The 27,035-nt window shown below is 43.6% G+C and overlaps 3 protein-coding genes across 4 annotated transcripts; 1 reads left to right on the top strand and 2 right to left on the bottom strand.

Moving 5' to 3' along the window:
* Positions 1 to 976: 976 nt before the first annotated feature.
* Positions 977 to 2,903, bottom strand: LOC136438409 (kelch-like protein 42). Its single transcript, XM_066433179.1, has 2 exons — positions 2,283 to 2,903; positions 977 to 1,783 (listed from the first exon to the last, which is right to left on the bottom strand). The coding sequence occupies exons 1-2, from the start codon at positions 2,901 to 2,903 to the stop codon at positions 977 to 979; spliced, it is 1,428 nt and encodes a 475-aa protein (XP_066289276.1).
* Positions 2,904 to 4,164: 1,261 nt separating this feature from the next.
* Positions 4,165 to 6,282, top strand: LOC136437929 (kelch-like protein 42). The gene is made up of 2 exons (XM_066432515.1): positions 4,165 to 4,785; positions 5,047 to 6,282. The coding sequence occupies exons 1-2, from the start codon at positions 4,165 to 4,167 to the stop codon at positions 5,851 to 5,853; spliced, it is 1,428 nt and encodes a 475-aa protein (XP_066288612.1). The 3' UTR covers positions 5,854 to 6,282.
* A 4,271-nt stretch (positions 6,283 to 10,553) lies between these two features.
* On the bottom strand, positions 10,554 to 22,369 carry LOC136437928 (BTB/POZ domain-containing protein kctd15-like). Of its 2 annotated transcripts, none has more exons than XM_066432513.1 (6): positions 22,105 to 22,369; positions 16,423 to 16,573; positions 15,070 to 15,249; positions 13,137 to 13,259; positions 12,480 to 12,632; positions 10,554 to 10,905 (listed from the first exon to the last, which is right to left on the bottom strand). In XM_066432513.1, the coding sequence occupies exons 2-6, from the start codon at positions 16,552 to 16,554 to the stop codon at positions 10,759 to 10,761; spliced, it is 735 nt and encodes a 244-aa protein (XP_066288610.1). In that variant the 5' UTR covers positions 16,555 to 16,573; positions 22,105 to 22,369; the 3' UTR covers positions 10,554 to 10,758. The 2 variants fall into 2 exon arrangements, with proteins under 2 accessions (XP_066288610.1, XP_066288611.1); XM_066432514.1 differs by lacking the exon at positions 22,105 to 22,369 and adding an exon at positions 19,823 to 20,050.
* Positions 22,370 to 27,035: the final 4,666 nt, after the last annotated feature.

Raw genomic sequence — 27,035 nt, 5'->3', positions numbered from 1 at the left:
ACCATGATTTATACACTGACCGTGATCTATCCATATCTCCAGGGAATCTCTAGACTGGAAAAGATTAGTACAAATGATTTTTTCAAAACATGGTCATATATATGAACCAAACGTGCACAGATTTCTGACTCGACATTATAACATGCACTCATACAGTGAGATTAGACATGCGGACCCCTATTAAATAGTTTAGTTTAGCAAGAAGGTGCCCATAGCTACACATTATGCTTTTGCAGTATACCAAATGCAGTCCTAAACTAAACGAAAATTTCCAAATTCTATCGAAAGAAGTTCGGCGCAGTTTACTATTTACATGCACAAGAAAAAAAGGCGGAGACAGATTTTCCCTTGATTATATAAATAGCCGTTCGTGTCGTAGCATACCGTGGCGCGTGGCGACGAAATGAAAATGCAAATGGTTTCCAGATCTCCAATGTTTCTTCTAGAGATTCTTAATCTAATGCGAATAAACAATGCAACTATCTCCTATATAAGCCATAGTCATCAGTTTCTACATTTAGATCATATCTCATAAAAATGTTCATATTTCCTATGGATGGTCTGTCTCCAGTCCTCAGTGCATCCTTCAGACCGAAATAAAGATACCGAGTCGGAGGTCTCATCCATGCGCTTTTTATTTACCAAGGCCAAACAGGATCAGTGATGATTGGATATGGCCAGTGCGGTACCTGGACAACAAAGGTGGCAATGCAAAGGCGCATCGCCAGATGTCGCTTTTGTACTACATACTTACACCATGTTATGCATGGTTCTTTTTATGTACTTACTGTTTTAGAGAAGAGATGTTATAAATATACGGCGAATAACTAGTCCTTTTAGTGTTTATATCTGTTTGCGTATAACGTGAAAATCACAACATAAGATTTTCCAGGCAGAAAAAAACAGCCAATTGAAAGGAAAGTCTTCCAACAAAAAAACAATCTCAGAATGAAGAAGTACTAACACACGGGAACTTCTATATATCCTGCCGTTCAGGAGACAGATGCACGACGATTGCTTTGTTGGCGTTACACCCTCCCGGGAAGGCTGACAACCCTTGCACCCAAGTCTGCGCCTCCAGGATATAACATGCCATGTCATCACTGTTTAACACGTAGATCGTCCCGTCCATTTCTGTACACCCCCTCTCATAGTGAATTGCTTCCGTGGCCGGATGGTCTGCAAGTACAAACCATTGTTTTGTAGTGACGTTGAAGCAGTCAACTCCGGGAACGAGTCCACCAAGAAGGTAGATGGTTTCTCCCACCGCGACCATACTGTTCTTGTCCCGTTTTCTGGGCAGGGGAGACAGAATCTCCCATTGGTTGATGTTTGACACATACTTCAGAAGTGCAAACTTTTCGGTCTCTTCGTCTTCCGAGTTGATGTAGATGTCTCCTTTGCAGACGACAGCTAGATCGTAGTTAGTCCAGTCTCCAGGTAACGACCGTCTGAACTCCCACCTGTCCTGTTCAGGGATGTATCTTTCCACAGATTTGACAGGATAGTGATACTGGAACCCTCCAATAGCGTAAACAGAGTTATTCCAAGCCACAGCTCCAAAATAGGCTCTAGCCTCGTTCATAGGACGTATTTCCAACCACTTGTTCTTTACCGGATCGAAGCAGAAGGAATCCCCTAGGACGGCACCATCGCCAGAGGGGTGTCCTAGAAAGTGTTTGCTGTACCCTCCCATGACGTAAATGTAGTTGTCCAGAACGGCCACGCTCCATCCTCTTCTGCCCGCCTCCTCTGGCTTGTGAGCGAACGTTTTCCAGGCGTCCTGTAGACGGACAGACATGTAAAAAGAACAACAAGAAATATTTACTTATGATCAGTATATGGTGGTGGTATGTTCGTAGTTATGTGAATACATTAGTGACAGGAAGTGAGTGAGAAAGATTGTGTCAGCGCAAAGGTCAGACTTCTGGGAGTGACAGGAAATAGAGTTCAGAGCTGGTAGAACTATTTTTTGAAAATAAAAAATGACAAACATTCCAGGTCATGGGGTCAATGGAAGAGGCTACTTATTCACCGGGGAGATATCATTTTTGCTCTGTCTGTTTGTGTCTTTACAGGTTTGTCGATGGCAAAAGTAATGCATCACATACTTTCAATAATCAAACAAGACACTCTATTATGATTATAGATATCTAACGGAGGCTTGAGATCTTCGAACTATGAGTCGGATGTGTGTGTCGTTTTCTTTCCCCTCGTATCACTAAATGGTCTGTACAAATTGAAATACTGGTGAGCCATCTCATATCCAACAATATTCTTACCTTTGAACTGTCGTAGTGCATGAATTCCCTCGGACCCGGCTCTGGCCACGTCACATACCCCGTGTTCACACCGCACAAGAACTTCTGGTGTCTGAAGCGCGTCTTCCGAACCTCTTCTCGCTGTTTCTCCCTCAGCTCTTCGAAAACTTCCGAGCGAAGAAACTTCAGATAATTGTCCCCCATCAGCTGTGCTGCAGCTTCCTTCAGATCGCTGATCACGTAAGTATCCGCCAGCATGTACAGATGGACACTGTTATCACAACTGAGTTTACTCTTGATGTAGTCCAGAATTGGCCGCATCTGAAGAAACTGTGCCATCTCAAGAACACTGTGTACTTTATCGTCCATTTTGATTGACTTTGACTCGTACAGAAAGTCCAGTACGATTCGAAACGCTTCAGCTGTGAAGCCTTGAAGTTGGACGGAGTTTTCCCGACTTTCTCTCATGCCGCTTTCCAACATGGCGCGGAAGTAGTCCGACGTGTCCATCAGGACCGTCTTGTGGACGTGGAAGGTGCAGTCTTGAACTTTGACCTGGAGGTCAGGGTCACCATGAACGTGATTGTACGAGATCTCATCACTGAGCCTTCCGACGCTGGAGATTGCAATAGGCTTTGCCATTAGAGTTTCCTATCCTGCAAGTTCAAGAACGTAATGTCAACATACCATGGAACGTTTTAGGTAATGTTATGATTGCTGAAAAAAACGTTGTTGGCATAGTGTTTGAAATAATGTGTTTATGGCTTATTGCTGTTAATTCCCAAAGAAGTTGGCTATATCTTGAACATGAAGCGTTTGTCTTCCATTAATTACTTCAATCACATGAACGTCTTCTGGCTGCTGAATGGATCAATCTTTAGTCTAGTATATCAGATCTAAATCCGCTATAGTGACGGGAAGAATTCTCATAACTGCCATGCTTTTGGTTGCAACAGCAGCAAACGGACATATGGTATACTATTAGGCTAACTCCTGGGGCGTTACCAAAATCATCAGACTTATAAGCTTGATGTTGCAACTAGAACCAAGATACTAATAGGTCGATCCTCTACTTACTAAAAGACAATTGCGTATCGCCAGATGTCAACATACGCACGAGCGTGACCTGATTGCACACAAGTCACAAGTTTATTACCGTTTTGGAGCTGCCCTCTGACCTTGAGTTCTAAAAGCAGATGTGTCACTTCCCTCCGCCATCGTCCAGACAATAACAGAGGTTTGGTTTTGTCTTTCATACAGCAAATTGTTTGATTTGAAAACAAAAAATGTAGATTCAACGTACAGTACTCCCCGTGCCATGGCAGTGTCATAATCAACAGCTGCCCCATGTATCATATTCGCAAATCCATATGATCATTATTTTTCAACATGTAATAGCTGTTAAAATCTATGCTAAACTTTCATCTTGACTTCTTGTTATGTCTTATCATAAGTCAATTTTCCAAGACAATTCCATCTAATTTGAACAAACCTGAAATATTCCTGTCTGCTGTATATAATCAATCAATCCCGCTCGAGCCACATGTACGTTTTGGTCCTGGCGGCCGGCCTTCCAAAAATAGAATGGAATGGCAGATGGCATGTGCGTATGGCATCGTGTTTGTTATGAACTGCTTGGCAATCTTTCAGATATAATCCATAACTGTCTTCTTGTTACCTTCGCCAAGAAGGTTATGTTTTTAGAGACTATACGTTTGTAATACGTCAGTCGTAAGGGTTATATTATTTGAGGGTCGTAGAATCCTAGTTCTATGTGCAATACGAATTTGTGTGGATGGTTTTGTTGATTTGTTCAAATAGTTTGATTGATTAATTAATTAATTAATTAATCAATCAATTAATTAATTGATTGATTGATGTCCAAATCAATAGGATAAAAACCATGGCGTTGACAAAGCCAGAGACCAGCTTTAGAGGAAACGGCGGCGAGATCTCGTACAATCACGTTCACGGTGACCCTGACCTCCAGGTCAAAGTTCAAGACTGCACCTTCCACGTCCACAAGACGGTCCTGATGGACACGTCGGAATACTTCCGCGCCATGTTGGAAAGCGGCATGAGAGAAAGTCGGGAAAACTCCGTCCAACTTCACGGCTTCACAGCTGAAGCGTTTCGAATCGTCCTGGACTTTCTGTACGAGTCAAAACCAATCAAAATGGACGATGAACTACAAAGTGTTCTTGAGATGGCACAGTTTCTTCAGATGCGGCCAATTCTGGACTACATCAAGAGTAAACTCAGTTGTGAGAACTGTGTCCATCTGTACATGCTGGCTGATACTTACGTCATCAGTGATCTGAAGGAAACTGCAGCACAGCTGATGGGGGATAATTATCTGAAGTTTCTTCGCTCGGAAGTTTTCGAAGAGCTGAGGGAGGAACAGCGAGAAGAGGTTCGGAAGACGCGATTCAGACACCAGAAGTTCTTGTGCGGTATGAACACGGGGTATGTGACGTGGCCAGAGCCGGGTCCGAGGGAATTCATGTATTACGATCACTGCAAGGTAAATTATGGACAAAGTGTGGCTGGAAGGAAATGTATGCAAATTAATAGGCGTACAGTTCTTGTTAAACTTGCTTGTGACACAACGGCGACATACATATGAGTAGACGGAGTTTGGTCGGTGAGATGAAAAGTTCAGAACAAGGAACTTGCATCAAACTGCATGCGGCGCATGCGCACTCGGAAGTTTGAACGAGCTTATGACTTCACTCTACTTATGTATGTAACGTCATGTAACACTTTTCTGTGTTTTTATCGGCAGGATGTCTGGAAAACCTTCACAGAAAAGCCGGAGCAAGCTTGCAGACGGGGATGGGGTGTAGCTGTATTGGACAACTACATTTACGTCATTGGCGGTTACGGCAAACCGCGATTCGGCCATGCCTCCGGCCTCGGAGACGTCCTATCCGTGTGCTTCTGCTACGATCCTGTCAAGAACAAGTGGTTCCAGATTCGTTACCTTAACGAAGCTAGGGCTTACTTTGGAGCTGTAATCCACGATAGGTCTGTTTACGCCATCGGTGGCTACCAGTACGACTATACGGTAAAATCTGTGGAACGATACATCCCTGAACAGGACAGGTGGGAGTTCAGACGGTCGTTACCTGGAGACTGGACTAACTACGATCTAGCCGTCGTCTGCAAGGGAGATATCTACGTCAACTCGGAAGACGAAGAGACCGAGAAGTTTGCACTTCTGAAGTATGTGTCAGGCATCAACCAATGGGAGATTCTGTCTCCCCTGCCCAGAAAACGGGACAAGAACAGTATGGTCGCGGTGGGAGAAACCATCTACCTTCTTGGTGGACTCGTTCCCGGTGTTGACTGCTTCAACGTCACCACAAAACAATGGTTTGTACTTGCAGACCATCCGGCCACGGAAGCGATTCACTATGAGAGGGGGTGTACAGAAATGGACGGGACGATCTACGTGTTAAACAGTGATGACATGGCATGTTATATCCTGGAGGCGCAGACTTGGGTGCAGGGGTTGTCAGCCTTCCCGGGAGGGTGTAACGCCAACAAAGCAATCGTGGTGCATCTGCCTCCTGAACGGCAGGATATATAAAATTTCGGGTGTATTATACGTCGTCATTCTGAGATTCGTTTTATTGGAAGGCTACGTTTTGCAATCGGCTATTTTATTTCAAATCTGCCATATATTGTGATTTTACGGACTACGCATACAGATATAAAACACTACAAGAAAATGCACGTCGCACTATCTTTAGCCTACCTTAGCGTTTCATAGAGTAAGGCAGCAACGCAATAAATATGTAGCAGAGCCATGCAAAAGATAGTGTTGTGGACAGGTCAAAAGCGACACCTGGCGATGCCCCTTTGCATTGCCAGCTTGTATGTAGGGCTGGAAAGATTGAATTATAAGTCGCTTGTACCAAGATGTCGTTACGCACTAAGTAGTGAAGATAAGACACACGGTACTAGGTACCTTAAGAGGTCAATAAAACAATAAACGCTGTTCAATATTCTTAGTAAACTTGCTTAGTTGTTTCTTTCACTTCAGCAGACGAACTTTGACTCTGTTCAGTGTCGAATCTTCTTGTTTTGACTAGCTTGTTGCTGCTAATAGCAAAGAAGTCCTGAGATATGATTTGCATTTTATCTACGTCACTTCAGTCGGTGTTCGTTTGAAGATGATTCGGTAGTTGCCAATCTTTTCGCAAGGTGGCGTTCTTCACATGATTTTGACTGAAGCTGCTGTTGGCGTTACGATAATGTCACCCAAATATTGAACCATGCCGCCGACAAGACAGTGGTTGGAAATCTTTATACCAAACCATCAATACCTGGGCTGTTAGCTTGCTTGTTTTTTTTCGTTTTTTTTTTCATAACATAAGCAAAACTAAGAACCAGTGGTCAAATGGCATACTGCAAAAAAATTACGATTATGATATACTTTTCCAGACAAAACCACTTTAATAGACTGCGCTGTACTGTGTGCTTGTCATTCTTGACGTGGGCGTATGATGTAATGCAGAGTTAGATATCAAGAGTTAGATATTAAGGAAACGTCAGGTAATATTCAAATTTCAAGCATCTCTCTGCTCTATGATAATCATGTTAATGATATGTGGTAAAGAGTGAGCCGGTAGATCTAAATTTGGTATATTGATGACATGTTGATTGTCACATCGCCCAGTCTATATGATATCACACAGAATGATCACGATGCCCATGCAATATCATTGCGATACAATTTACGACCAATAAAGTTAAGACTAAGTCGTAACTCTGTCGTAACAACGTCGTATAATTTTTGTTTCGTATGATTTTCAGCGAGGTTGTGAAAGGACCGACGGCAAAGATATACAACGTCACGAGGGTTTTGTACGACACTCCCACAACCGTCCTAAGAATGTTTTTGTCGTAAAACAGTCGTGCTGTGACGTATACGACAGACATACAATCACCTCCCCAACCGAAGTCAGGTACCCATTTATACCCCAGGGTGGAGTAAGGAAAGTCGTGTTAAGTGTTCTACCCAATTGCAAGGGCAAAACATCGGTGGCATGTCAGGGGATTCGAACCGGGGATCACTGGGTTCTTGGCCAAACACCCTGTCGTTACAACACACGACCACACGACATTTTGTCAGCCCTTCTCCTTCCCTAGCCTGCCACTATAACGTACCTCCCCCGCCAATAGGATAATCCTGACAAGGTTTTATTGTGAAAATCGTAGCCTAAGATAACGGAAACGAATGTATGTGTGGCCAATTTCGTGCTAGTACAATCTTGGGTCTAAATCTTTCGCCCGAGGAGAAACCTGCGGGGTAAGAATTTCAGATTGTATGGAAAACGCCATCTTATCAGGCCTGTGACTGTGGTCGTTTTCTGCACATATGAATAGATAAAACGCCACACGATGCAACAAAAAGGAAGGATTTTCCATAGATTCCAAAGGTGCTGATGAAAATGACAGCAACCCTTCTGGGCAACATTATTGACATGTGTCGTTGAGCGACAGGATATGAGAAAATTTGTGCGCAGAAGACTATCTAAATGACTACACTTCCTCTGCCAGCTTACGGCGGAAAGATATGCCATAGATACGCTGGGGGTATATTCTACACAGTGTAACGTTAACGTTGGTTGGTACACATGCATGGTTCTTCTTCACGCTTCCTTCAAAGAATAACAATAGTATGCTTCCGTTTAAGGATGACATAATGGTGTGGTATGATTCTGTTTATGTATTATGAAAGGGCTACACTTTACATAGCCAACACTGAAATAATTGAATTCACCTACTTTTGTTGTAAATTTTGTTTTAAAAATTTGGGTGAGTACCGGTTACTTCAGCGTTGGTTGTGTAAGGTTTAGTCTTTCCGTAATGTTATTTACCAATACAGATGAAATTTCAGTCTATACGATTCCTTTTATTATAGTAGACTTGCATTTTCTTGTTGCATATCATAGAGAAGAAAGTTTGATATCAGTAATCATTTCTCACCAATTGCATTATTATAGTGCTGTTGACGTGGCCATTTGTAGATATACATGTATGATATACTTAAAAGAAAATCAAATAAGACTCTACACTAACACCCCGGGAAATTCTGCACAAAGTGTCATTGACTTAGATGCTTGGGGCGTTTTTGCTTGATGCAAATTATGTATCGTTTGAAATGTGTTCTTCTGTAGGCTAAGATATAGCGCTTTGTTAATTTGCCCCGTTGAAACGCCTCAGAGAAATTTGATATTTGAAAAGTGGTGAATACAAGCAAAGTGGGCAAGTCTAATCATACGACATAACCGTTTTTTAATATAGTTTTCTGTCGATTTTTAGTAGTTTCTTTAATTTGTCAGTAATGCACGAGATAGCAGCGTTCTTACGATTCCAAAGTAACCATGTTCCACACAACAGATGTTGTTAAAGGAAACCCAAGCAATATTAGGGCCCAAAAATCAGATTTTAGTCATTTCCACACATGATTACTTAAAACACCACCATCACAATGTATAACAACGTCCATGATGCAAAAATAGACATTGTTGTGATGTGAGAGCTCACTGAAAATCTTCGCCGGCGTTTTTGTAGGCTCATGAAACTTAGGGAATTATCGGACTTGTGCGGTTTTAAAATGCTCAAAGTATAAAGTTATGAAGAAAATGTGCTAATGAGTGTTAGTAAATGTCACTACGATGAAATTTCAGCATTTTCTTCATTTCCATTTTTGGGGCCTTATATTGCTTTGGTTGCCTTTAACACTCGTCCGCTTTGAGCCGTTACTGTCCCTTGTGAATCATGGCTGTTATCATCGACGACGAAACTTTAAAGGAAACAATGAAATATGGATGTCTAAAGCCTCTTTATCAAACCATGTCATATCGCGGGGATTTCAATGCTTTGTTCGAAGTTCGGAGCGTATTTCAAAAAGTTTCTGGTGAGGTTCTTGGCAATGATCGACGAAGAAAAGTTGAGCCGGCGCCATGGGGGCGTAGTTTCTCTGTGGGGGCTGCGGCGGTGTCGCCCGCAGGCCCGCCAAGCCTGGCTCTACGAGCGGTACTCATCCCGCGTTCTCATTATTACTTTTGCCTGCCATCAAATCAAAGTCCGGGATTTTCTCTGGAGGAATCCTCCGCCCTCGGGCCCAGCCGGAAGAAGCAAAGGGATCTCAAATAAACGTAATGAAAAGAAATACGTCAAACATTCAGATCTATATATTCAGCGCAAACTTCAATCTCGTACACACACGTCAATAATACGCGGGAAGGAATTGTGTAGGAACGGACGCTCGCAGGCAGGCTTATTCCTCTTTAATTTGTATTTTTCCACACATGATAAAATACACGGCGATTCGGAGGATTCTAGGGTTATTCTGGTTCAGTGAGCTTTTTCGACTTCTTGGCACCGTGGTCCAACCTCGTGCGATGTTACCCGCTGGCGAATTTGAGGAGTCTGATCGCCTTACAAATAACTTCACAGACACACACCGTGTCTCTGCAAATACGCAGAGACCCCCATGCACTTGGCAAGCCTTATCCGTATGGGCTACTCCACCTACAAGATTCGGGGGGCGATAGTCCATAGACTTTCGAGAAGAATCAAATGTATGTAAGAGAAAAATTTGATCGAAATATATTCTCATGAACGAATTCTATAACATTACATAACTTAGTATAGATTCACATTCTTTGTGTGATCTAAATCACATTCTTAGTGTAAAACCAATTGATAGTATTAGTCTGAAATGATTTTTGGTGACACCCCTCTGACGAATCTACGAGATGGTATAGCCCAACACGCAACATACAAATACAGACGTAGATCACTTCAGGCTTACTACATATGTACATATACAAATATTACCATTATATATTCTTTTAGAATTATTCTTTACGGGTTAGTCATAAAATACTGCGAAACTTTGTTGTGGCTCATATACTGATGCAACTTATGGTGAGTTAGCACTGAAACATGATTGACCTTGTTTTAGATGCTAGTATACAGAAGATCATCAACATTAACTTGTGATTTTTTTATACAGAACAAGTTTTTACACATGTGAAACAGAAATATATGTCTACGGTGCGATACAGTAAGAGTTGTTTTACTAAGAAGACTTCAATTCAGCTATATTAATGTCTGCGTATAGGTTGTGTATTGGTTGTTTACTGCACAGCATGTACACAGAAAGTCTATCCGCGAAATGTAAGATTTTAGCACACGTAAAGCATTCGTAAACCATACGTAAAGGTATGCCTTTATTTAAAAGAACGTGCCTTTACGCATGCTTTAATGCGCGCTGAAACGTTTGATTTTGTGCAGTGAAAACGGATTAGTCCTTGGGACATTCCGTTGAAATTCACTTCCACGAAAGTTTTAAAATGTATATTATGGCAACTCATTTAGACTTTGGAGTTTCTATACGTAAGGGTGACCGAGCTGTTTTGAGACGGGAATTTTGAGAATGGTTTTGTCACTCCCTACGGATCTTCTCACGTTTAGGTCAGTCTTCGATGGGCTCTTCCTTTACTTTGACAGGGGGGACTCTTCGTTCACGGCACAGCACATACTCGCTGAACTGGGAGTTCTCCACCCCTCCCCCACATGATGCACGAATCCTCAGTCCGTTCTGTAACATCCTCTGCAACACCTGTAAAAAAATAAAACATTCAAAACTTTAGCAGATCTTCTAAGATTAAAAAAATCACTTTGAACGACACAAACGTGTATAATCTACGACCATTAGTCATCATATTTTCGTCAATAAGGTCGTTCACACTTTCGAGTACGCATGCACGACAACAGGAATTGTGGGTAATGTCAAAGGTGAAGGCCCGGAGGCATAAACAAAACACGCCTGAACATTCAATGTTATGCAAATCGGACAACGGTCGAGACCAAAACTGTTTACAGATTAGGCGCCTTCACCAATTCCTGTTGCTGCACATGTGTACTTTAAAGTGTGGACGACCTTATAGCTCTAAGAAAGACAAACATTGATGCCCGATTCAAGTGTGCATAACGGGCGGTTGGGGGCGAGGTTTCGCCCCGCAGCTTGCCTGGCTTGGCAGCGGGCCCTCTCTGATCATCTGTGCCCTGTCAGCTAAACGTGACAACCGCTGCAGGCAACAATGCCGACACGTCTGGATTTTTTCTACTCTGATGCCAATATACCACGTCTTTAGAAGGCTTTCCCTAAATCTGCTTCCTAAGTCTTTCTGTATAACGTGGAATCGTAACTTGATGACTATTAAACCTGGAATTGAGTTCCACGAGGATGAAAATTTTGACACCAAAATGTTTACTCGGAAGGTTCATATTTTGCTCAGCATACAGTGATAGATCATAGGGGTGGGGGGATGCACGGGGAAACTGTAGCCTTTACCTAGTAAGGAATTGCTTTGTTTTAGCCAAGGTTATTTTTGTGGAAAGGTTTTAATAGAAGGGCAATTCTCCTTTCAGCAAATCGACGGTCTTACAGTGGATGCCAAGATGGCACGGGATACCACGGGATGGTACGGACATTGCCTATCATGATATCAGTTGACATCAAAGCCTGGTCCCTCTCTCACAGGCAAAACATTGCCTACTTGTCTCTTTTCTATCGGTGCTTTTACGGCCATTGTTTCAATAATCTTACAAGCATAACTCAATAGATTGTGGGTGGATGTTTACGACGTTTTGTAAGTGGGTTATGTCGGCAAAACAAGTAAAATGTCGATCACGGTCCCCTAGCGGCTGTCAACAGTGCTGCAGCAGAACTTCTGTGTTTTGTATTCCAAGTTCTGAACGTGCTGAGTTGACAATGTTTTGGTGGACTATAGCGTTTGGCCTCTGGGAGAAGTGGTGTCGGTTGGGACCCCTACCAGTTTTCTCGGAAACTGCAGGGGCGTTTCTGTTAAGAGACTTCGGAAAAGGATAACACACTTTGTCCCTCCATTGAGAATCTTTCAGCGCGACACTAGGTTTTCCTCTAGCTCATATTGTTACACCTTTCAATTACAAGTCTCAAAGTCTTTCTACAGCAACAAGTTCTTTCCACGAACTGCCAAACTTTCTCGATGACAACTGTTTCCCTCACGCATATAACCTGCAAGCCTTCACAACTAATGTTCATCGCTATCTCTTTTAATGATCGTCTCCATATCCCATCAACATAGTTGTAGAAGTAGTCGATTTTGGCCTTGCATTGAACAAACCCGTTAGAAAAATCTTGTGACTCACTTGCACGAAATTGAGACTGCAAAACCCGTTCAGCGGAAACCTGATGACCTGGTGCGCGTCGTGGTTCCACCCCGCATGCGCAGAGTTGCACACGGCACCACTGACCTCCGGAAACAATTCTTCGATCAGCGCTCTCTCCCCGCTGACACACACCTACAGAACGACAAATTTTTTTTAAAAGTCTTTTTCTAGTTTGCTTGCTTTGCGAACAAGATTTGTACTGAAGTGTACAAACTACATATTTGGACAAACTTATTTGATCCAATCACACCGGGAAGGACCCCTACTCCAAGATGATGAAGTATTAAATTGCTTAGTTGTGTGTGGAAACATTCAGGAAATTCCGTACACATAGCACCAAATACACAACAAACAACTGACAACATCTTTCATGGAAAAAATGAAAAAAATGATTATGATGATGACGGTGATGGATTAGTCATTCCTTCAAGTGATAGAGTTATCAACCTAGCATTGGTGTGTTAAAAATACTTAGTTCAGTAGAGACATATTCACTAAAAACGACGTTTGCAGCTAGATGTGTGAAAGTTAGGTGTTCAGTGTGATACCTCGGTTGATACGGAATACACCGTGTTGTATTCTATGTGTAGCAATCATTATAACTTATAACCTTATAGCTGATGACGTCATACTCACCCTTTCGCCGAGCTCGGGGCTGACGTGTACCACAATGACGTCACAGATCTTGTGGTAGTATTTTCCTTCCCGCCATTTCTCCAAGTCGGCGACCAAAGGGTGGATCTCGAAAAATCGTGCTTCCTACGGAAGAGACAGTTAAGATGTTAGATACAAAACTATCGAGCAAAAAACATTGTGACTGTATATATGTAAATACTTTGCGTTTGGGAACGCATCTATAAGCAGCGATACCTGTGCTGCAATAATGAGATGCATTCTGCTTCAGTAAATGTTATCTTGCATACTTATATATGTATTATATTTCTACCTACGAACAGAGACATCAATGTTAAACCTTAGAACTGTTAGTAAATATATTCAGAAACAAAATTAAGAAAAGATCAAGAAGACGACAACAACAACAACAACAAAATCACAGTTTGATAACAAAAAAGACACGAACAAATATAAGCTACTAATACTAGATTGGAAACCCAAATATTCCGTCTAATCGCAAGTCAAAGAAAATATTAAGGTCCATTCAACCTGTATTAATTATTTTGCCATGAAATAAAGGTTGAAAAACAAAGCTTAAGAGATGGTAAAAAAAGAAAATGTCTCAATTGTACTGCGCATTCTGATGGATCTGAAAGACCTCAATAACAAGAGTGCCAGAAATCATTCTACGCAAAGAGCTATCGACAAGACGTCGCGGAATATTGATCAAGCCTTCTTTTCCAGACAGCCTGCGCACTCTGGGGTACAGCCTGGCTGACTTCTTGTCCATACGTCTGTACACGTCCCGGAAATCACGGCACGCATACTCATTAGCTAGCACACCATTATACTGTCACTGTGCGGATGTCAAACGCTTTGAAGTTTAGGTCTGAGGGAGGTTATGACGGTTTGATTGGCTGAATCATTGTTCTTGTATGCGTGTTAGTTGCCAAGCATTGTACCAGTTACAATTGTCGCGCAATAAAGTTCGTCTTCTCCTTCTGTGTATTCAACTACCAGGGATGTCCCTCTAGCTCAACTGGTACAAGCCTCACAATTGAGCTCCTGGTTCCAAATAGTTGATAACTGGGGGACCCCAGTTCAATCCCGGGTAAGGGCATCTCGGTTGGGGCTACACTGGCCTTTCAGAAGGGACGTAAAATGGGGGTCCCGTGTTCGAGAAGGTGCCTCTAGCACGTTAAACATAAAGGGGAATGGCTAGCAATCTCTCACTGTAAGAAATATACCCCGCTACTGGTGCAGCAAGAAGACCCGCTACCTTATGTGCCAAGGGTCTGAGCGAGCGAACGAATTCAACTACCTGGAATATCAGTAGGAGAATAGCATAACTGAAAAGGTTGAAGATGGATCTTTACGACGTCTGGTACGTTATGTGGGTATCATCAGTAAAACAAAGCAAAATGTCGATCATGGTCCCCTAGTGGCTTTGAACAGTGCTGCAGCAGAACTTCTGTGTTTTGTATCCCGTGTTGTTAACCTTCTGTGGTCACAATGTTTTGGTGGAATATAGCTTTTGGACTATTGAAAAAGTGGTGTCGGTTTGGGCCCCCTAACAGTTTTCTCGGAAACTGCAGGGGCGTTTTTGTTGGAGACTACGAAAGAGGATAACACAAGAAGAGATAGATGGATTTTATATCATGGCTTTGGGCATGTCCTTAATTATATAGATGGAGAAAATAATTATTTTCTAAGACGAGTGAAAGAGGCGATCTACATAAGAGCCTATCGACTATCCCTCAACAGAGACGGGGGCCGACACCGACTTCCGGGCACCTTTGAGCTGTTGCTGACGTCACACTTCCGCTCAGGTCAAGTGACGTAGGCTTCGGGTCAAACCAACTTGGGAAGGACCAGAGTACTGGTCTAAATCTGTGTACATGTACGGAATTAATAACGTGTAAAAATTTTTCAATAGATAAAGATTTTTCTATACCTCATAAAGGTTGTCGAACGTGCCGAAGTCGTCCGGCAGAAGGAGTTTGCCCGTGCGGAGGTAGTTGAGGATGAAGCCGAACATCTCGCCGTCCCGGTCGATGAAGTAGTGCTGTTTCAGACTGTCCAACACGATAGGCTCGCTGCCGTTAAACAGCCGTGCCAGCCGGGACTCCGGATACTGAAATATGCACACATGTTAACTTCAGAGACGGTTGGAACTGAAGTAAAAGTTGGAACAGAAACAGCCTACGTACATGTATGTAGCCAGCACTGACATTGAGACGGAAGGACAATGTTTGGAGCATTATTATATGTTTCTCTAGCCTCCTTTCTTCCTTTCTTGCATTCTTCCTTGCTTTGGTTATTTAATTTCTTGCTTTTTTCCGTTATGGTCTTTCTCTTTCTTCTTATCTTTTATTCTTTATACATGTATCTCTCTCGTTATTTCTATTCAAAAGACTAACATATTCGTTCTTGCAATATATAAATCTGGTTGTACCTTGGCGAGTGTGGTGAGGGAGGGAAGAGGTGTAAGTGGTTGTACCTTGGCGAGTGTGGAGAGAGGGAAGAGGTGTAAGTGGTTGTACCTTGGCGAGTGTGGAGAGAGGGAAGAGGTGTAAGTGGTTGTACCTTGGCGAGTGTGGAGAGAGGGAAGAGGTGTAAGTGGTTGTACCTTGGCGAGTGTGGAGAGGGGGAGGTGCTATAGTTGTTGTACCTTGGTGAGTGTGGAGAGAGAGGGAGGAGGTGTAGGTGGTTGTACCTTGGTGAGTGTGGAGAGAGAGGGAGGAGGTGTAAGTTATCGTACCTTGGCGAGTGTGGAGAGGAGGGATGTGTAAGTGGTTGTACCTTGGGGATTTCGGAGAGAGGAGGTTTAGATGGTTGTACCTTGGTGAGTGTGGAGAGGGAGGAGGTGTAAGTGGTTGTACCTTGGTGAGTGTGGAGAGCGAGGAGGTGTAAGTGGTTGTACCTTTGCGAGTGTGGAGAAATGGGGATGTGTAAGTGGTTGTACCTTGGCGAGTGTGGAGAGAGGAGGAGGTGCTATAGTTGTTGTACCTTGGCGAGTGTGGAGAGGCTGGAGGTGTTAGTTGTTGTACCTTGATGAGTGTGGGGAGGAGGATGTGTAAGTGGTCATACCTTAGCGAGTGTGGAGAGGGAGGAGGTGTAAGTGGTTGTACCTTGGCGAGTGTGGAGAGGGCGGAGGCCTAGGTGTAAGTGGTTGTACCTTGGCGGGTGTGGAGAAGGAGGATGTGTAAGTTATCGTACCTTGGCGAGTGTGGAGAGGGAGGGAGGAGGTGTAAGTGGTTGTACCTTGGCGAGTTTGGAGGGACGGAGGAGGTGTGAGTGATCGTACCTTGGCGAGTGTGGAGAGGGAGGATGTGTAGATGTGCCCGCCCACGTCGATGTGCACGGGCGCCTTCTCCCGACACGGGGACGCCACCCTGGGGATCCCCGACATTACCACCTGAACCCCGTTGGTCTCCATGGCGACGACTAATACGGACCTGAAGGTGGTATACAAACATTTGTAGTCAGTCAAGGTCGCGGTGTCGCCGAATAATGGTGCGTAATGGTAGGGTGTTTGGCCCAGAACATGGCGCTCCTGGGTTCGAATCCTGGGTCCTCTGACTTGCCGTGTTGTGCTCTTGAGAAAAACACATTTCCTCCCTACACTCAGGTAAAAATAGTACCTAGCTTCGGTTAGGGACGTCCCTCGGAAGTTAACTGGAAGTCCGGTGATTGAGGAGTGCCCCATCGAGCACGTAAAAGAACCCACCAGACTTATCGAAAAGAGTAGGGGTCCTTCTCGGTGTCGGTAGATCAAATAAATCTGTCTGGCTATATAGCTTGTACTCTTCAGTACAAACCTTCAGCACTTATGTGACTTAGAATAGCCCACCATGAATATCGAATAAGGAGTGCCCCAAGAAAGACAGTTTGAAGTAATACGATCTCTTCCCACATGGACTCGGGACTGAGCACACGGCAATGTACACTACTAACCCAAGACTAGAATACAAGGTTATAGCAGCATCTACGGTCTCTGCCTCATGAGTCACTACAGATAAGCGACGTGTCACATGGTAAATAAAAAATTTTAAAAAACCTGGTGTGTTACGTGATGAGGCGGATTTACCGGATGTGCAATACAAACAAACACAAATAACAAGGTTAGTTTAGTTGTCATCGGACTGAGGCAAAGCGTGGCGTTTTGTCGATAGCTCGTCGTGTCACAGCTCCATTTTTCAGCCAAGCAGACTGGTCATACTTACTCTTCTCGACAAGTGTGTTGGGTCATTTTACGTGCAGAGGTTTGACGCCAAAGTCTAACGCCTGAAGCTATCCCCATAGCCACCGGCTTTACGTCTCCATCCGAAAGAACAAATGCAACCCCTTACACTGCGCCTGAATGGGGTTTGGACCTGTAGGTCACCCCTACTCTTCTCGATAAAAGTGTTGGGTTATGTTATGAGCAGAGGTTTGAGTCCATGCATGAAGCTACCCCCATAGCCACCATTTTTACGTCACCATTCGAAAGGACTAATGCAACCTTTCCACTGTGTTCTGGGGTTCGAACCTCCACCCTCTGGATCTGTGATTCCCAATAAACTCCTTGAATATACGAAAGGCAGTGCTGATATAGTTATGTCTGTGAAACTGGAGGGGTCCAAGGGCAGTATGGGTAAGGGGATGAAGTCTGCCACCCAATCACCTTGTTTAGATTCCTGATACTCAGAGAACAGTTCCCTAGACATTGAGACGTCTTCTTAAACCTTAAGTGAGCTTCTGATAAAAATCCGATTAAGACATGACACATAAAACCCGCCTTGTTTGTCCTATTTGTCTGGCACTGTCTTAACAGATAACAGGTTCCGCTGTTTTGAGTGATACAATAGTTCACCAATTATCCTCTTTATACAGGAGTCTACGGGCAGCCTTGTAATTATGACGTAAGTCCGGTCTTTAAAGTCGGAATGTGTATGATTTGGGTACGGACGCAGTATGACGTTTTGCCCATATCTAATAATGTGTGCTGAAATATATGAGAAAAGACAATTCAATCTAGCCTACGTGTCCCATTATGATATTCAGTTTGAATAGCAAACTTACTTCTGCTTGGTTGCTGCAGTTTTGGAACGTGTATGTGTTACAAGCCAGAATGTACCCTTAGCCATAGTGTACACTGTCGGGGTTTAACCAGACCAAGGGTATATTCCGGTCTGTTACACCGGGTTTGTACATGTTGCCACCAAGGCGGTCGGAAGGATAATGCCATGTTTATATTCATGTCTATGCTGACTCATTCCCATATTTGACACTGAAAGCAACCTTTCTTTTAAACCAGACATCAATTTGTCCGACATTAATATCGGCTCAGACCGGGAAAACCTAAGACGCAGCTTGAACTATCTTTGATCCTAAGTGGCGATGATTAAAATAATTGGCCATGTAAAGCGTGTGATTTAGATCAAAAGAAACGGTTCTTATATGTCTGCCGAACGCCTCGGGATGTCTTAATCGAGTTGAGGGCCTCAGAGTTCAAAATCTGAGTCAAGAGATTATGAAAATTGGGGAGGGGGGCAGAGGGAGGGGGCACTGACCTCTGTAACTCTGTACTACATTTATGTCGATGTTTTGTATGAGGTATTAGTACAGTAACTGTGAGATTGGTGAATTATGATCACTTATTATGATAATCAACATTCTTAGCAAGTTTGCTCTTTTTCTGATACATTACCATACATTTATCGTGGGAGGGAGGGCAGAGGTGGACTATAGCCCTACAGCCTTAACGCACGCTCACATTGAATATGATCGAAATCAAAATCAATTGCAACAAAAATAAACCGACTCTTTCTACAAGCACTACCCTCATAACAAAGCCATCGAAATTCATATGTCACATACGATGTTTCATGTTCACAATATAAATGGTGGGACAACCACAGTGAAGTTTCAGAGACGCTAGTGGAACCAAGAACTGGTCACCACGTCCAGACAAGCACAGGTAACACAAGAAAACAACACTAGTACCCGAAAACCCTACTTGTTTTTGACACAAAGCCCACCTGAAGCAAAAAGCATTGTAATCTATTCAGAGCATCTTCGGGTATCTTGTTAACAAACAAACAAACAAATAAACAAACGAACAAACTGCAATAAGACACAACTTGGCTACGTTAGCATACCCATTTGGCTATTCAATAAGGACCCTGCCATGTATGTCGCAAGACAAGTTCAAGACATTCTTAAGATATTCGTGGATTTGTCGTGGAAAATTCAGCTGTCTTCTCACGGTAAATATCGTTAGAGATTCTTGTCAACGGTCTAATCTGTCATGGCTTCGCTGAAAACCGTACACGACAAAAAAAAATTCGCAAATGATGGAACACTCTTTTAGAGAGGAGTGTTTTCATCTAAATCAACATGTGATATACCAGTAGGTTTCGACAAAAAAGATACCATAGATAAAAACTACAGTGCAATATTTGCTGAAATGACTCACCTATAGATTATCAGGCTCTATCTAAAGCACAATCGCTACAAAAATAGCTACTTTTGACGATCGACTGTCATTGACTTGCGTTTGGCATACAAGCTCGCACTGCAAACCGATATGACATCCTATACAACCATGCACGCCAAAATCACCGACAAAATGTTTATAAACACGCTAAGAACATATAAAATCCTATTTCACAATTTCCATACTTGAAAAGAACAACTACACCACAAAAAAAACGTCTGCCCACCTGTTTCTAAGCAATGGAACGACTCCTCAACCCCCGCGCACACACAACACCTTAAAGACGACTGTCTACACTAGCCAGATTTCTTTCCCCTCGGTTTATTTCATCTTTCATATCTCCGAGCATCAAAACGTCATCCATCAATAGGGACTTCACCGTTTCAGTGACGCCGTCAACAGCGAGACAGACATGCCGTAATATCATCCCGTAGTCCAGGATAGGTACGTATGCGCAGCCCGCAGTGCCCTACCCCCTAGGCGGTAGTGGATGGTATAAAGTTTGCTAGTCTAGCGTAACTCTCTGCGGTGGAGTACTTTTGACTGGTGCGTGTATGATTCACGGGGCAATGTAACTAGATATCGTTTCCGGATATGGCCGTTATGTATACGTGTTTTAAAGATGATACGGCCAAGTTTTAACTTTTATAGACAACTAAAATGTGTATATTTTTTGTAGACTAATTTTATCAAATCTACCATTTCATAATTTCTCGTATTGATGCAATCAATGATAACTCACTGATAAAGCAAGACGTCTTTTGTTGTTTCACATGGACTTTTTTAAAAATCCTTTACACTCTGAAATAGACGCTTGGCACCCGATTTCCTATTGGTTACAGAGTTAGGCAGCAGGGAGAAGGTTAACGATCTTTCCCGTCTCGAATATGAACGACTAGTGAAGCATCACGTTAAAGGACTGCCACTAAAATTGACAATTTGTGGCGAGGCGGTTTTCCTCTATGAGGAACTCTGTCCAACTACGCATGCCGTGTCCCCGTCTTTTGTCCGTTCCCCGGTGGTACACAATAGAAAGTCCCTTGCTGTGCGGTGGCGTAACCTTGCTACCACGCCGAGTGCCACATCTGAATTTCTATCATGCTATTAAGAGATCATCTGATGACAAACCCCCATACAAGCCCTCGAGTCACAGCTCAGCCGCCGTCTTCAAAAGTGGCGACTGAAAACTTGGGTTGCACAATTTGGCGGGCCAACCCAAGCAAAGGTTACCGGTTCCTGCTGTAATGATTCGTCTCCGAACCTTTATCTCTTCTCTCCTTGCTGCGCCCTGCGTAACCCACCCGGCGGACATGGCGCGCTCGCTGCCTTCGAGCCCCGCCATTCCCACTAAATCGAATTACGGCGGCCTGGCAACTGCCACGGCCGCAAGCCTCTCCCAAGGATATTCCTACCCGCCCGAGCCAATGGCAGCCGCCGTCGTAGGAGCTCTCCAGACTTTTAACGCACAGCTCGCGCCAGTAGGGGCAACCCCGCCTCAAGGCATCCGACCTTTGGAGGAAAACAACATCTTATGAGGTTTCGCCCCAGTATTGCCTAAAGGTGACTGCCCCTGCCGGCTGCACACGGTAGTCAAGTCGTCTGTGCACCGAGATGAATGTACGCCAACGCAGATTTCAGAAGATTTAACTCCTTGCTCATCTCTGTTTGGTCCCCGACGCTAATTTCAAGTAGAAAGCGACCGGGGTATTAAATTCTGCCCGCGGACACCGTCCTAGCGACGCTTAGAACTCAATTTCGTGGCGCGGCACACTAGCGTTAGCCCGACGGTCCCCGCGATTTGCCCCAGTAGTTTGATTTGGTATAAGGCATTAGGCCTGTCAGGGCTAAAAGAAAATTGGTCGCCCGAGGCCATCTCTCTGAATAAATAACAGATGTCTGTATTCAAGATCAGTTGGGGAAAGCAACCCCAGGCTGTGATTATCTATAGGGAGAATGGGAAACCGTAACTCACGAAGCAGGAGAAACCATTCAGGAAAAAAAAGGAGAAAGAGAGAAGCGTTTGAACCTCGAGCCTAAAATCTCTAGCAAGGCAACGGTACACAAATTTGTGTGCGGAAGTTGTCGACTTTGATAAACGCACTCACAGGGCGTATCCGGTTGACCTGTTCGCTAAAACATATACCGCAAACCCTTTGACTTTGGCGCACACACACAGGTAAGACAATGCCGACTTAGCGGTCTTCCCTTCTCTCTAACCACTACCATAACTGTACCCAGCAATCACTAGATTCTAACGTGTACGATTTTCGCTAACTTTGCGGTGAAGTAGCCCAGGAAAACATGTTTTGAAAACAGCTGGGCCCAAGATCGCAGAGGCAAAACCGTTCTGCGCCAGGCAGTATGCAGAATCGTACCCCGGAGGCATAGACCCAGAGCCCGGGAAACACGACAGAAATGCGAGGGAACCGAGACGATTTTCGACCGTTTCCCGACACCTTACGGACTAGAACGGTTCCCAAGTGTGGTCCTTGAGTGAACAACACTTACCTGGACGCCAAGAAATCTGGAAACTCTGCAAAGAAACGGCTGAAAAACCCTGCAACGTGGCTGTGGCGAAAATTCGTGCGCGTTTACTTCGGGGCTGAGCCGCTGCTAATGGTAGAGCGGAAAGAATTTTGGCTGCGGGCGAAATACAATATTATGGCCGGGGGCGACGCGCATTTCTAAGCCGCTCTGTGTGCGCCCAGTCGGTGCCGATATATCTCATCTCCCGTCAGGACAAAAATCCTGTTTCAGGAAACACAGGACGGATAAGACAAAAAATCTAAAGATGAGTCCAGCTACGTCAGGTCAGGGGCAACGGCCGCTACCATGGCAACCCGTGACGACCACGCCCTTTCAACAACAACTTTCGCCCCGCAAAAGATTATAGCAGTGAAAAAAGTACCATCTAATTACACTGTAGACTACTGTAACATGCTTCGTTAAGCATTTGAATTGTGGGCTCGCCTTTCAGGCAATATTAGTGTTCCGTACATGTAGCATATCCTATATATCATTTCATGTAACGTTATATCAAAAAGATTTTGACAATGACGCTAAGGCAAGGCTCAGAAAATTGCTGTTTTACTCAGCAAATCGGTGTTATCAAATAAGCCTTGTGTAAAATTGTGTTCTACTCATATATGCCATCTCTGTATGACTTTACGTTACACCATACAGGCTTACGAAAAGTTAGAACGGGAGCAACGTCACTTTGTGACAGAAATCTCCATACACAGATCATAGGAAGGCTTGAATAAACCGGTTAGAAGAGCATAGCCCTAGTCGTCTTGTATCATAATCCTTTGTCGTTTCGCCCAGAAAAGACAAGTTGACTGCTAAGCGCCCCTGAATTCAAGTACAAGAGACATGCCCTCGGGAGTAACGAGCCGACGCCAAAGCTATTATCAAAGAGCCTGAAGGAATCGGTTGTTGCTGATCACAGTTGCCAATGAATATCTCCATCCGTCTGCACATGATCTTTTCAGATTATTAGAAGCCCATATTTATTCATGGTGACGTGTATGTGTTTTGGAGAGTTTGCAAACATTTCTAGCTTCGTACGTACGACCAAAAACATGTCCGTAACTGTGGGTATCATGCCAGCTGCAGACGACATTCGACTTTCGCATTTGAAACATTAGTGCCCCCCTCCCTCTCTCCACAGTTTGATTTTGATTATACTTCTATAGTTTCACTGTACTGATATCACGTCTCGTATCGTAATTTCTGAGGAATCTTTCCGCATCAAAGGGGAATCTAAAATAAAATCACACCCCTCCAATTTAGGAAGTGAGATCGCCCACCGTGGGTTTCGCGCCACAATCAATTGAATCGCCTGTCAAGAAGCCGGGATAAAATCAGCATTATTGTAGGTCTGTCAATACTGTTGGGCCGTAGATCATAACGGAAAGATAAGATTCTAGGATGGACCAGGGGAAAACTAGGCGTCTACATAGCTCGCAGGGACCGGCTAGCTTTAAAAATTCGTGTGGTAACATCAAAAAGGGCAAGGAACGATTGATGTGGTCGTTTGTACATGCTGTGGTTCAAACAGAAGCGAGGGAGATAGTTTCGCTTGAATTTCCGCACATTTCACTTCTCTTTCAGGCCTCTTGGTTTTTAGAAACAGGCCCTGTCACTCAATTCGTCCCATTTTCAGATAATTTACTACTATGAGAATGTGTTATATCGATTGTTCTAGATATATATCAAATGGTTTTCTCTCATTTAGTATTCCGTTGTGTAACTAGCATTTTTTTCTTCTTTTAAAACACGCTGTGAAATATGATAATTGTATAACTCCTTTTCATCGAAGGTAGATTGTATAGACATGACATACCACATTGGACGTACGGTTGAATTGTAACGTTAAAACACAGTATATCTTACCAATAATGACATATCTTTATGGCATACGTTGTACATGTATTATGAACGTAAATAACTACACACAATTATATCCTGTTTATGTTATATGTGTATCAATATATGGCCACTGCAAGACAGAATATCAAAACTGTAAAATTCAACGTTATATCAGTATCATTTTATAGTTTCAGTGATAACTTGCGTATTGTTTGTTTACAACATCAACATAATACCACGCTAAGTGTACACTTTACTATGGAGCTATCTCCACAAAATACACACCGCTCTCTCTACCATCTACCACAACTGACTAAATCTGAATACTTAATTCTCCGCAGTAACCGAAAAATTATGTTTCAGTCTCCGCAACCCGGCCTATCTCTTGTTGAGCGGATGTCTTCAAATGGCGGCACGCCAAAATCGCAGCGTCTTTTCCCTGGGGGCTACATTAAGAAAAGATCTTTCCGAAGAAGAAAAGGAGTTTAGACGGTTTGCGGTAAACCTAGCCTGTGGCTGCCGCGGAGTCTGGACATTTAGCCCCGGGTGTTAGCCGTGGCTCTATCCCTCAGATTTGCGGTAAGGTGGCGGGGCAAGCTAGGTGCGCCATGGAAGATACATACATCTTACCAGTTCTCCTTATTTTCCCTTTCCTTCGCTGGGAAGAGATTTAATCGCGAAGCCTTCTTGTGAGCTTTCGACAGACATAAGTCTTCTTCCGTCTTCTTAGCCGTGTCGCTCGATGTGTATAAAAACAAGTAGACATGTAGATATAAAACCAATGATGCGTTCCTGGTGTGTGCTTTGCAGAGAGAATAAAACATAATCTTGGTTTCAAATACTGCTTTTGTTTTCAACTTGAATGCATATGCACATCTATAGCATACACCGGAGCCTTATTTTAAAAGCACGCGTATGCCTTATCAAGTTATATATGTAAGATGTCTTCGAATTACATAAGCTTGTTCAAAGAGAACGCCTCACCAAGTTTTGACGTTGGACGCTTAGAATCAGATAGCCTGTCACATAACTGACAAGGACCTTCGACAACCTGAAACTGAAATTTGTACGGAAAAGGCAAGGGTGTCCTCAAAACATCACCAACAAGTTATTGCAAAACGTATACGTGACAGCCAGAGAACTTACCGTGAAAGTTCGGTCTTGGAGGTAACGCCGATATGATTCTTTATACAGACTACAAGGCGGTTATGTTCGTTGAAGAGAGACATATTGCTATCGAATTTCTGTAATGCAGAGACCTCGATCTTGAAAATGCGATGGTTTTCCATCATGTTTTTATTTCTCATATACCTACGTATAAAAACGCCCTGGAGTGGGGCTTTCCAACAATTTTATAAAAGTCAAATCTCTCCTCGTTTTGACGTTCACACTCCGTACTTTCCCGCGTTATCAACGATCGCCATCTGGTCACAAAGGGGGCGAGAATGTGAGGATATTTGTGAGAATCATCTGGACTCTGAATCATCGGCCGCGGGGACACTGCGATGGTAGAAGTGTCACTGTGAAAGTTCCCGTGTGTAAATTATCATAGTCATGGTCAATAGGGCGTCTTTACGTGACGTCACACAGACGCCACGCTGATTGGTTGAACGTAAAGTGGTTAGACCAATGAACTTGCTTGTGTATAATCTTATCCTCACGTGGCTGTAATTATATTTCTTGTTGTTGTTGTTTATCTTGCTGTTCTCTGTAGCAGGGTATATTTCTTTTACAGGGAGGGGTTGCTAGCCCTTCCCTAGCACCTCCTTGAAAACGGGACCCACATTTTACGTCCCTTCCAAAAGATGTGTGCAGCCCCAACCGAGATGTCCTGCCCAAGATTTGAACAGGCGTCTCCCAGTTACCAACTAATTGGAACCAGGAGCCTCAACTTTGAGGTAGCTACCAGTTGAGCTACAGGGACATCCTTGACTGTAATGATATACAAAAAGCTAATGGCTACTACTATAACGGGTTTAATCAATCAGCATGGCGGATAATACATTACGTCATAGCCATGTGATTATGACGTAAGCATCATCCGCCATCCTGGATGGTTAAAGCCTACGTCATAGTCACGTGAGTATAAATACCACATTCTATGATAGGAACGCATGTACATGCGATGCAGGTCATTCGAGGGTTAAGTTACCCCCAAATGTGGCGTCGTGTGGCGTTATGGCAGGGTGCTTATTTGCTCAGAACCCAGAGGTCCTGGGTTTGAATCCCCTGACATGTCTCGTTGACGTTGTGCCTACAAATTGTCTCACTTCGAAAAAGAGTACCTGGATTCGGTTAGGGGCGTCCCTCGGATAGGACGTTAAATGGAGGTCCCTTATTTGAGGAGTCCCTTATTTGAGGGGTCCCTTATTTGAGCAGTCAAATCTCGAGCACGTAAAAGAACCAATCACACTTAAGTTATCGAAAAGAGTAGGGGTCCTTCCAGATGTGAGTGGATCAAATAAATCTGTCCGGATATGCAGCTTGTACTGTTCAGTACAAACCTGGTGTGTAACGCCATGAGGCGGTTTACCGGATATGCAATACTTACAAACAACATGTGAGGACTGCTGGCAGCTTAGCGGCTATACGTACCTGGCGATAACAATTAGGAGAAAGCTCTTAAGACCTGCGAAAATAGCACAGCTATTCTTGTGACACCTGTCGGATCGGTTACACCCCTAATCCACCTGGGAAGCGACCTCGCTGCGACCGAGTGATTTGACACCGTGCTCAACGAGTTTCTTAGATAAAAACGAATAATTTTACGCTTTGTAAGCTTTGTTGTCTTGCCAGTCATACTTCTACGTTTTGTGTGATATTATGATTATGAAGTCAAGGGTTGAACAAATCTGATGTAGGTCGCTGCGATGTCGCAGCGCGATCGCCGTCTAGTGGAATGGGGGGGCCTAAGCAATTAGCAACTTAAAGTTAGGTGCGTGACCTGTTCGAGTTACAGGCGCGACTTGGTAGTTTTTCTTTGTCCTACTTTTCTTTGGCACCAATTAGACAGGCTACCGACCTCTGTTAATTGCCAAATTATGCAATTATGACGCGTGCTTTCTTTG

This window comes from Branchiostoma lanceolatum, chromosome 7 (genome assembly GCF_035083965.1).
Source record: "Branchiostoma lanceolatum isolate klBraLanc5 chromosome 7, klBraLanc5.hap2, whole genome shotgun sequence".
Lineage (NCBI taxonomy): Eukaryota > Metazoa > Chordata > Leptocardii > Amphioxiformes > Branchiostomatidae > Branchiostoma > Branchiostoma lanceolatum.
Note: the sequence above shows the minus strand (reverse complement) of the source record. Positions and strands in the feature narration are given on the sequence as shown.

Bases quoted from the DNA above. Each gene is read 5' to 3' on its own strand.
- LOC136437928 (XM_066432513.1), bottom strand. From the start codon at position 16,554: ATGGAGACCAACGGGGTTCAGGTGGTAATGTCGGGGATCCCCAGGGTG. The intron at 13,260-15,069 runs GTATAGAAAAAT...TCTCTTCCGTAG, and splicing joins CGTTCGACAACCTTTATGAG to GAAGCACGATTTTTCGAGAT. The intron at 10,906-12,479 runs GTGAGTCACAAG...ATTTTTTTACAG, and splicing joins GCAGTCTCAATTTCGTGCAA to GTGTTGCAGAGGATGTTACA.
- LOC136438409 (XM_066433179.1), bottom strand. From the start codon at position 2,903: ATGGCAAAGCCTATTGCAATCTCCAGCGTCGGAAGGCTCAGTGATGAG. The intron at 1,784-2,282 runs GTAAGAATATTG...GTCCGTCTACAG, and splicing joins TGCACTACGACAGTTCAAAG to GACGCCTGGAAAACGTTCGC.
- LOC136437929 (XM_066432515.1), top strand. From the start codon at position 4,165: ATGGCGTTGACAAAGCCAGAGACCAGCTTTAGAGGAAACGGCGGCGAG. The intron at 4,786-5,046 runs GTAAATTATGGA...TTTTATCGGCAG, and splicing joins TGTATTACGATCACTGCAAG to GATGTCTGGAAAACCTTCAC.